We start from the raw sequence: 12,184 nt of genomic DNA, 5'->3' as shown, positions 1-12,184 counted from the left end.
TAATGTACGTACATGTCTATACACCCGAGAGACTTTCGCTTATATATATATTTCGTATAGCTATGTACGATATTACCCATACGTGGCTATATTATATCCGAATACGCGCAAATTTCGCGATCCGTCGTTTAAAGGTCAAGGGTAAAATATAGTAACGGAGATTCGAAATCCGAGTGAGGTTTGTATACGCGTGTTTCGTTGATCCGTTATTTTCGCGTCTGCTTCTCTTTTGACTTATCACATTTTCGAAAAATCGACGTACACGTTGCAATTCGTATTCCGTGCGGCGCGCGGTCCTGCACCGATGAGTCAATCCCGACAGACGGCCGATTGACGGCGTATTTTTCCGACAAATTTCCAACGCGTATATCAGATTTTCGATAAAGTGGGGGACGAAAATGGATTTAAAAAAGAGAGAAAAAAAAAAATTACGCAAGGGTTACGAGGAGACGAAATGGCGGCTTTCGCGCGCCCGATACCTGCCTACGATATAAAAGGTGTTGTTGCATCCGACGGTAACTTTCGAAGAAGAAAAAGAAGCGAGAAGAAATAAAAAAAAAAAAAAAGAAAGAAACAAGAAAAACGGAAAAGAAGAAGAAGAAGAAGAAGGCTACAATCGCATTCTTTGGAGGTCAATTGCGCTCTACTCGGCGAGTGTTCTCGCCGAGATATCTGCATACAATGTCGAACGTCGAACGTCGCTCTTATATACCGTAGAGTCGGGGAGCTTTTTAACTCCGAGTCGCTACAGCCGTACGTGCGGCAGAGAGAGAAAGAGAAAGCTCCGATCGAACTTCTCTCCTCGATCTCGCGGGCAGATCGCACCTCCGCAACCTATACACGACTGAAATCGTCCGACAAAGCGAAGCGATGGAGGGGAGAGAAAAAGGAAGACGGATAAATGAAGAAAACTGAAACAAAAGGAGGAGAACAATCGAAGAAGAGAGACTCCGAGTAAGTACACGTCGAAGAAATGACGAAGATCCAAGGATGCTGATGGGGCCGCACCGCGTGCCCCACCCAGATCCTTGGCGGGTGCACTGAAATCGTGCGGTGTATGGTATATCCGTACCCACGTAACTTTGAAAAAAGAGGAGGGGCCGGGGGGGGGGGGGGGGGGGGGCCCCGATGATGAGGACTCATTATGTCGTCGCTGACGCAAGACTCGGGGGTGCGCCGCGACGCCGGCGGAGACTACTGCGAAGACGACGGGATACACGGAGTTGTGCGCGGATCACTCGGCGGCGCCAAGTAACCGCGACGAGTGCCGCGCGCACAACGAACCTATACTGGTTCTGGATCGTGAGATCATCTATGGCCACCTTTCGCACCGTACAACACTTTTTTACAGACGAAAACCCCCCCCGAGGCGAGATAATAACTTATTCAAATATTATATGTCTCATTTGATCGGGTGTAACTGTAAAGTTTCAATAAGCGAACCAACGTCGTTTTTGACCCGAAAAAAATTCTAGAGATTTGCCGAACGCTAAACTTCCAGGTCGATCGGTACGACGCCCAAAGTTCGTGGGGGAACCAAATTGCTTTTGCACGAGTCAAAGGTCACCGCGACTCGCTAATTTCTTGAACTAATTTTTGATAGTTGGTTTTTTCTTTTTTTTCTGATAAAATCAATAAAATGGCGTATAACTAGCGGACGAAATGACTCGAATTACACGCGATTCGATAATCGTCAGCTGGCAAAGTGACGCGAACGTAAAGAGAAAAAAAAAAAAAAAAGGAAAATTTAACAATCTACCAGGCGTTCTTCAGACACACATGTACACAACAAACGTCGTTAAATACCTCTTAACCGAAGTTGCGACAACGACTTCCGGTTGGAAACCTATTTTTTGCAAACACTTCTATAATTATACCTGGGTATACGTACGGCGAAACCTAACGCCCAGGTATCCGACCGACGTCAAAAAGTCGAAACATGTAAATTGCAAAAAATTCTCACGAAAATTCTGCGGTATCAAATTTTTCCCGTCCCTGCATCGACTATACACATATACACCTATAGTTTCCACGAGTCCAAAAGGATCGACGATTGACGCGATCCGCGCTAATTGGAAGCCGCGCATGCGAAAGGAAACCAAACGGTTCGAAAGCACGCCGAGCTTTGAAGAAGAGCATTGTGTATGTGGTGCAGAGTTGCCGCGCCCCTCTTGATCCGAATGAAAGAGGTTTATTGTAAAATTGCCGTAGGTACATAAGGTAATACCACTTCGCACATGCGTACAAAATATACCGGCACACCGGTATAGAAAATAGACGATGATATGTCGAGGTCGTCGCGGTTACTCTGCAGCAGACTGAATTATACGGTAGCAAATTTACAAGAGGAATAGATACGTCGGCTTCTGCCGTGTCCTCTGCACGTGTACGTACTCTACACACACGTAGAGTCCGGTGTATGCCGATGGTACAACCCCGCGACCTTGGATCACGTACGGGTACGCGTGGTTCGAGTAAGCCCAGAAGTTTGAAGAATAAAAACAAAAAAAAAAAACAAAAAAGAAATTCAAAGTAAAAAGAGAAAAAGGGGCGGGGGCGAGGAGGCGTAACGAAAGAGTGGGAAAAAAAAGAAGTGAAAAATAAAAAAAAAATAAAAAAAATTCCGTAAGAATGAGGATGAAAATAAGACAACCGACAATAGAGACGAAAAGAGAGGGAACGGAAAAAAGGATGTGGTGGAGAAAAAATCACGCCCATGGGACACACGGCGCAAAGTAAAAGGACGCTGCACGGGAAAAACGAGAAAAAAAAGAGAGAGAAATGAAGGGAGAAGAAAAAAAAGAATTTAATTTGAAACGAAACGTATGAGTGTATGCATGTATATCTTAGGTATACATATGTATGGGTAGTACCTGACGGTAATTCTAGATTCAAGGAGGCTGGAGTGTTTTGCCGTCGCGGCCGTTTTCAGTCCACTCGCTCCGTGGTGAAACGGAACTCGAATATAAGAGCGCTGACAAGCGGGAGTAAGAAGAAGAAGAAGAAGAAGAAGAAGATGAAGATGAAGAAGAAGAAGAAGAAGAAGAGGAAACCTGCGGTGGCGGTCGCGAGCCGGCATCAGAAGAAGAAGAAAAGGCGAGAGAAGTCGGTGTACGACCAGTCGGGCAGGCGCGTCGTTTTGTGTCTACCAGCCGGCTAAATATAAGCGCGTCTTGTTCCTCGCACCCCACGCCGTCGCTTTGACTTTATAGGAATCTATCTGTCCCCGCAACCGAGGCGAAGTCGCTCGAGGGGACCGGCGATGGCCCACCATCGCCATCCCCGTCGTCGTCGTCGTCGTCGTCGTCACTCCTCGTTGTAAACCGTAGCCGAGACATACGTTTCGCCGATTTTCCATGCATTCTCACCAAGAGTTATGCATCTGTGGTAAATACAAAAAATTTACAACTCGATTCCATCGGGAATTCAGCGACGACATGCGTCCTACTAAAATCTTCGGATTCCTCCGCCCGATCGCCTTTTACCTGCGGGTAAACGCACGATCCCTTTTGTTTCCCATACCGCGGGCGGCAAACCAACCGACTCGCTTTTTCAGGGCGACGATATTCGGAACGAAAGAAAAGAGGATGAAACTTATCGTCACTCGCGAACGATAATAATCATGCTTGGTTGAAATTAAAAATCATCAACGATATGAAACGTTGCCGCGAGATGTTGTCGCAAACGAACCGTCAAAGGACATGCGATTATCTGCGCTGTAGAAGAAAAAAAAACTTATGTTACACATGTATATTATTATAGTCTCGTATTATAAACTAATTACGATATAAAATCCGCGATGATAAATCGTCGGAATTTAATGAAATGAGAGAAGGAATTGAGCAAAAGTAGAAAAAAAAAAAAAAACACGCAACTGATGTGTACACATACGCAGATTAAAATGGGTTAAATATACATTTGCATTAACGCGAAGATTGCGGTCTTTTTTTTTTTTTTTTCAAGCGTTACGTGCAATGCCTGTATACTTCCCTGTATGTGTTTGGTAAAAATTGAATGAGAAGAACGAGGAAATTTTTCAAAATATTTCTTCGAACACGAACCTACGCACCTAGGGTATAATGTTATACCTATAGAATCATTTACGTGTCCGCAGTGCCTCGTTCGTTCAATTTTCCCAATGACTTGATAAACTAATTTTCAAACAAAGCTGCGCACTGTACGTCATATGGTACAGTGTACCATGTAGTATAAACTCTTTACTCCCCGCACCCGGGTTTGGCTGAGATTAATTAAACGGGGAAATATCTTAAGACGAAGATCAAAATTAACAAACGAATTATACCAGCATGAATAAAATCCTTACAACCGGTGCGTATTATCGCGAACATGTTACACATCGTAGGTATACACGTAATTTTTCATCCTAACGATTTTTTGCTCGTTGTTTTTATTAAATCGAAAATTGATCGTTTCCGCCGATTCAGAGATTTTCGAAACAATTTGTAAAATTCGTAAATAGTTGTGAGTGAGAAGAAAAAAGAAAAAAGAAAATAGAAATCGTTTCGGTTTCAATAGTCGCAAATGAACGTAAATCATCGCATCATGTGTAATTATATACGCGTATCGCCATTCGTCATCGATAATTAATTATTTTCATCAATTGGAATAATCGAGAACTCAATTGCACGTCGAATGTATGCGCATACATATCGTGTGTATAAGCGTACAGTACGTAAGTACGTCCGTACGCATAAACTCTTAACTCTTCAATTGAACCCTCAATTATCAACGTTAATTAGCTTTACACGTATACTGACACAATAGCACGAGCATTATACTTATTCCTTTTTTTACCCATCTATACGTACATACGTATGTGTGTAAAGTATAAAACGCACATGTTATACACACCCAGTTTATACCTACGTATACATATATGCATCCGAAGATATCACTTGTAACCACAGATATCTACGTACACATAGGTACTCATGGTATAGGTACGGATCAAACGTACATCGATCGATAAAAAAGAAAACGGAAAAAGCAGACGAAATTGTCAGCTGACACGGGGTCATCGCGCGAGGTCAAAAGATTCATTCGCAAAAAACTCTACCGCTCCCACCCCCGCCACGTACCGCTAAATCTCACTACACGCGTGTACATCCAACGTATGTACAATCCTGTAGACGGTCCCATTTTTCCTCCTTCGTTTCCAAGGAGATAAAAAATACGCGATCCTGACTTTTATTATTCTCTCTGGAAGTTATGCTATTTTTTCTTTCCTCTTTCAAGTTTTTTCAATGATTTAACATTACACGGATGTTGGTTGCACACATAGGTACGTATATATAGAGATCGTACGAGCGAAATAGTTTATATAAAGCACACAACGAGTGTATATATATATATGTGCGGTTTAACTACATGATCGGTTGTTCGGAATTCGAGAAAGTGTGGGAAAATCTGTTTAAGGATATATATCTCCGCATGTCGGCAGAATCCGAGATCGTGACGCAGCTATTTACGAGTACATTACATACGTACACACGGACAAGGTACGTATAGAGATATGAGGTACGTTTTTACGTATGTGTATACGTGTGTACATATATATATGCGAATACAGAGAAACGAGTACAAACGCGCGACGGATCGCGTCGTTTTTTACAAGATCCGTCGCCGATCGATCGTCGATTTATACATATAATGGCTCGGGGCTAAAATACGTACAACAATATTACAGTACATAAATATATATAATTATCTAAAGATTCAATAATTCATGATGTCTCCGTTGCACCGGAGAGAATTGATCGATCACATTTATAAATAGGTACTATACGAGTACGAAGCTCTCTCATACGCGTACAACAGAAAATAACGAAAAGTAGCAAACTACAAAAAAAAAAAAAAAAAAAATGAAATCCCGTTAGGAAATTTTCCAAAGGGAAAAACTCATCCCCCCACCCCCTCGATAGATGTAGAAATATCGAATAGATACGTATACACATGTACGATACGGAGAAAAATAATACACACGTAAACTATTATAGGAAGATTACCGCGGTAAGATTGCAGATCACCAGATACGACGATATATAATTGAACTTGATTAACGGAATCGATCGAATGATCTCTCAATGGATAGAAAAATTGTCCCGATATCTTTCAATAAATGTATATATATATGTATATATATTTAATCGTATACATCTGCAGGGAATTGGTGAATTATTTGAACGTTGAGTGTAAAATGAATCCGTCCAACGGTAATCGTGTGGATGAAAATTTGCCAGATTTTCTGGCGTACGTCATAATCCTCCAAGCGGTTAAACTCGAAGACTGCAGCGAAGAAATTACTTTCGCTTTATCGCGCGCGCGAATGAATGAAAGAGAAAAATCAACGACGATCTCAACGTACACACGTACGCGAAGCCGGATGGAAAAAAAAAATAAAAAGGTCGACGAAAGGAGAGAATTTAACGTGTGTGAAAAAAACAGCGTAAAAGAAAACCAGAAAAACCAGAACAAGTCAACCGCCGTACACCGACGGCCAAGATGATGAATAATCCTCGAGAATCCTATCGGGATTTGCAGAGTAGATTCTTTTCTCTTTTTGCTTTCTTTGTTAATTTTTATTGGTGTTTATTTTTTTTTTTTTGTTTTGTTTTTACCGTTCTTTTTTTTTGCGAATAATTCTTTCCTTCCTTCGGTAAAAACAACCCCCCACATGTTGCCCGCTGTTACCGCTGTACGTTGTACACATACGTATATCCTTGTGTATAACATTGAATCGAAGCGCGCGAGCATGAATTCGTACGACATAAAGGTGCGCGTATGTATAAAAACCTATAAATCAACGAATTACCGGCGATTACTATCATAGATATATATATATACACACGTAATTCTACACAGACGTGGAGAGCATTGCACGCGCATACGTGTGCGCTGGTGTTAAAACGTAGACGCATTTATCAATTCGTGGCGCACGACGAGACAATAAGATACACATACATATATACAGGCGTGTACATAAATTCCTCTATGTGTATCTACACGGGGTATACACGAGTTACGTATAGAAGCATAAGTCACGTGGGTATGGGTGAATAAAATATACATATGGCAGATGTGGTACGCGGCGTTGTAAGGTAATAAGTGAAGGAAAAAAAAAAGGAAAATGAAAACGAAACGAAACTCATCATTTCTCTGAGATGCAATGGCAACAGCAGCAAAATCGACGACATCGGGGCGAGCGAGGAACGAGCAAGAGCAACCCGCCTGAGCGTAGAGAGACACTCGCGATGAATCTACAGCGAGAAATATCTAATAATAAATAACGTTCTCTCGACCGAGGAGGCCCGCGCGCGATCACCGGGTCTCCGCGGTAAGAAGAAGAAGAAGAACAACAAGAAGAACGAGAAGAACGAGAAGAACGAGAAGAAGAAGAAGATGAAGAGGACCAAGAAAATGAAGATGAAGAAGGAGGTAAGGTACATATTTAAGTAAATATATTTGTAGTACATAGAAAACGCGTGATGTACAAAAGGGTGCGAGTGTACAAATAATGGTGTATATAGCGGGTGGAGTATAAATGATAAAAAAAGTAAATGGAAAGAAGAAAAAAAAATAGAAGAGATCGAGAGGAATGAGGGGGCAGAGATTAAAACGACGAGGCGCTAGTCTCCGCACTCAACTCTCGGTTATATTATATATATATATATATATATATCTGTAAATAGTATATCGAGTTGCTATCAATGGTGGCGGCGTTACCGGCATTTTATTGTACGTACACAAATAGGTAGAGATATGGAACGTGTGTAACCCCCCCCAACGGTTAACGGAGTGCCGATCAAACGCGTCTATAGTTTTTTCTCAAAATTTTCATCTCACCAAATGATTGTTGGTATTGGCTTTCAAAATCCTTGCTTGCTCTAGGTGAAAACCAAGGTAACGTACCATCTATTAATAAGCCAATTAGACATTCTCGTCTGGGACGGCGTGACGCCAGACGTAATCTACTACGTAGATTATAATCACACAATATGTATATGTGCGAGTTCATCCGTAATACGTTTACTTCGTAATGTTCCATAGCCATAAGGTGCTCATGGAAGAAAATCTAGATTTCCGAATCGATTCAACACTGTAACTTCGCTAGAGGATGTACAATTTCGAAACTAATTGAAGAAAAATTGGAAAAAAGAAGAAAAAATCAAATCAGATACGTACGATTACATTATATATACGTATGCACAAGAATGGTTGAGGAATCAAAGATATTCCAAGTGGAGAAATAAAAAATAAAAAAGAAAAAAAAAAAACTATCAAAAGAAAAAAACTACACACATCAGCCGCGTGCTCGCGAAACTTTTCCGGGTTTGAATCCAGACGCGGTTAACATATGTGGGATTCTACTTTGGTATGAGTAATCGTTCGTGCGGTTTCCGTTTCACAACAAGGATTTCCATCTCCGCGAGGGATACTCACGGTATTATGTATACTACTATACAATATATATATATTAAGCATGCTTGTAAAAATTGTACATATATGCACGTAGCGTAAATACATATAAATGTGAACGTGTAAAAGTATGTACAACGTATGTACATCACAGGCGGCAACTATAGCGCGAAGTAGGTGAAGTATACAACTAATCTTGACGACTGTCAAAACCTTTGAAACGAATCGAGATGATGCACGATTCTATCGGTCAGACGTCTTCTGCTTCTATCTGGACGGAAAAACTCACGTCCCAACTTACTATTTAATTACACCGCGTTAAAGTTAGTGCGCGGTGTGCGTGCATTCGTGCACAACGGATCCGAATTTATTGCAAGAACACGATCCATCATCATCATTCGAATGACGTCGGGCTCTGCAACGCACAATAACTCCGATCTCTCTCGTGGGACACGACGGCTGATAGTAGCTCGAAAAAAAAAAATAAATAAAAGAAATCGTTATCAATTTCACCCAACTGAGATACCTGTATGGGTACGCGCACGAAAAACTCTACTTTCCTGTCGTTGTTGGAGGAATTTTTACGCACATGTTTCTTCTACCATCGTAATACAACTGTACGTGCTACGCATTCGGTTTCCTTTAGAAACTGACCGAATTAACCGATCGGATACCACGTTGACATTCGGACACGAGGAGGAGATCGAGGAATTCTTTCCCCATGATATAGATAAGAACGTACAGTTTGTGAGTAAACACAAGGTGGGTGGGTGGGTGGGTGGACTTGGAAAAGCGATGCACGGGTGTGTACACAAGAGGTGAAAAGTAGACGATATATTGACTTGATAAAAAGTTCGCTGGTTACCTGCGGGCCTATGAGGTCTTCTGGCCAGGTCGTCTTCGATCAACGGTGCTACACGACGCGCCTCGATTACGGGCGTCCGGTACACAAATGCGAGGAATAATATGTTCAATATATTTAAAATGAAATGCATCTTGTTAATTTTATATTCACGGAAAATATCACCACAGACTGTTAGCCCCGACGATCGATGTCCTTTTTATTTTTCTCCTCTTTTAGATTTTTCTTTCCAATTTAATAATCGCACTGACGACTAATCTTTTGATTACTCTTCACACCGAAACACTGTTAATTACTTATATATATATATTTCCATAAAAATAATCGAAAAATTGATTAAGATCACTTTTCACTGATGCCGGTAATCATTCACTTCTTCATCTGTGAATTATTACAATTCATTTCTCGTTTCGATTGTTTTTTTTTTTTTTTTTTTCCTTTTTCGGCGGGAAAATAGTGTACAAATCTAATCTTCGTATATCAGACGCTAGATAATCGTACGTAAGAACGGTGACGGAAGTTATTGTTTTTTTTTTATTCTCCTCCTTTTTATTCTCCGTCTGTCCCTATGCGGATACGAGGTAACGAGAATCGATGGTAATAAAATCGTCGATTAAGGATGAGCATTCAACGGCACCTGCACCATAATCACTGATCGTCCAAAGACAAATTTCACGCGACATACGTTCATCATAGATAAGCAAGATCAGCGGAAATAACTACGTCGACAGCGATACGGTTCTAAATCACGCGATCCCGTTGAAACGCTAAATAATTAATTATCGTATTCACGTGTCGTAATTATACAAGTTACACAATTTCTTCGCTGTCGCAAGCAGACTCGCCCTCAATGACTGCGACGACCAGAGGAAGAACAACACGTGAAAAGATTCGTTCCGAAGACGAAGAGGATGAGGATATCCCCGTTGCAATTACTTCCCGATATTAACAGTTCTTTCGCGATTCGTATTTATTTTATTTATTGTTTCGGTCCGTTGACACTCGTTCGAATACGTATAATCATACATAGTACGGTGTACGAGGAGACTGACACGCGATCAGAAGCATGTATCGAGACCGTAAAATACATCGAATGAATTGTTCGCTTTTCTGTGGTAACTTCGTCTTTTTCAAATATTTCAATTTTTTTTTTTACACAACGTTTTTTTTCTTTCATTCCATGATTATGACAACCATATAGAACGGCCGCACCGGTGTGGCGCTATGCTGTAGCGTGTGTGACAAGCGTGCAGCAGCAGCAGCAGCAGCAGCAGGTAAGGTGAGAGAAAAAAGGATCATCAAAAAAGAAATTATTATACATTTACTGTACGGAGCGCACGAAACCGTTTAAAAGTAAAACAACTTTCGCGATCGTTTTTACAAACTCGAAACTTGAGAGAAAAAAAAACGAAACGGAAAAAAAGACACTTTAATAATTGATTATAAACCTATAGTCGACTCAATTTCAGTTGACTTGACTTGACTGACTGACTGACTGAGTGACTGACTGACTGAGTGACTGAATGACTGACTGACTGACTGACTGACGAACGAACGCACCAAAACTACGGACGATGCCGACGACGACGACCACGACGACGATCAAGAGGTGGACCGAGGGGTGGGAGGAACTCGCAATGGAAGGGGCGGAGGCAGAAGGAGGCTGACGAGGGGGGTGGGAGGAAAAAAGGGGGGCGGCGAGGCGCGGATGATTCGAACTTCTGTACCGGAAAGTTTAGCCAAACGATTCGCGATTTGATCTTTTCATTTTATGCCTCGCAAGGTATAAAAATAACGCCAAAGAAATACGAAAAATTCAACAACTACTTTTCAGACACACACGAGTATATACCGACACACACACGTGCGCACAGGTGTACGTAAAACTGCGTAAAAACGCTCGCGGCTTTCTTCGTTCATTGAGAAGTTTCAGGCACGCATAATATCCGTAGGGTGATACACGTAGTCGTATACAAGTGTCGCGTATAGTAATTGAAAAAAGAAAGAGAAAAAAAGCAAAAAAAAAAAAAAAAAACCCGACGGTATCGCGTACACGTTATACAATAACAACGATAATAACGACCGTATCAAAAATACACACTCGAAAAAAAAGAAACCGATTAAAAGGAAAAAAAAATAAAATAAAATAAAGAAAAAAAACGGGAAAGAACCAAAAAGAAAGAAATTATACGAGGAAAAATAATTTAGTTCACGTTGTCGGTGTGATAATAATCGCGGCGAGCTTAACGAGTTTGTGTGATGTGATACGTGTAACGTGCTCGGGTATATAAGCTGCGATGTGCAGGTATGCAGGGAAAATGGTCGTGGCAGCTAGGTGGGACAGCCAGAGCTGGAAGTGTGTGAACGAGAAGTCTGCCGGTGACAAAAAGACTTATCTTTTTATTTTCTCGTTGTTGTTGTTTTTTTTTTTTTAATGATCGCGTTCGCGAGGAGGATAAGATACTACGACGATACGTACGTAGGTACTATACGTACGTACTATACGTACGGCTTTATAATAGAGGAGAAAGATTGAGGTGAGGTTTTACAAGCGAGAGTGCACACAGAACCTCCTGGTACGTTGAACGTCGTACCTCGAGTGTGACGTTCCTCGACTCCTCGCCGTGTCGCGTCGCGACGCCGCCACTCCACTCGTTCGCTCGTACGACTCTCTGACTGGCGATGAGAGGGGTTTCCTCTTCCACCTTCCTTCCGTCTTTCCTTCCTTCCTTACTTACTTACTTACTTACTCACTTCCTTCCCCCGAACTCGTCTAATCTTTCAACTTTTCCTACCACTTTCGATCCACTTTCGGAGATCACAAACTTCTTGCGAGGCGTTAACTTTTCGAAAACTTATACCCGTCATCGTACACACGTCCAACAG

At 41.5% G+C, this 12,184-nt stretch overlaps 1 protein-coding gene across 1 annotated transcript in view; it reads right to left on the bottom strand.

Annotated features, from left to right (window-relative positions):
* Positions 1-11,811, bottom strand: part of LOC105683441 (dorsal-ventral patterning protein Sog) — a 41,121-nt gene extending 29,310 nt beyond the window's left edge. Inside the window, exon 1 of the mRNA XM_012396026.3 lies at positions 9,302-11,811. Within this exon, the coding sequence (XP_012251449.2) occupies positions 9,302-9,431 (130 nt within the window). The 5' untranslated portion in view covers positions 9,432-11,811. The remainder of the gene's footprint in view (positions 1-9,301) is intronic.
* Positions 11,812-12,184: the final 373 nt, after the last annotated feature.

This window comes from Athalia rosae, chromosome 3 (genome assembly GCF_917208135.1).
Source record: "Athalia rosae chromosome 3, iyAthRosa1.1, whole genome shotgun sequence".
Lineage (NCBI taxonomy): Eukaryota > Metazoa > Arthropoda > Insecta > Hymenoptera > Athaliidae > Athalia > Athalia rosae.
The sequence above is the reverse complement of the archived record's forward strand: the minus strand, read 5'-3'. Positions and strand labels throughout refer to the sequence as shown.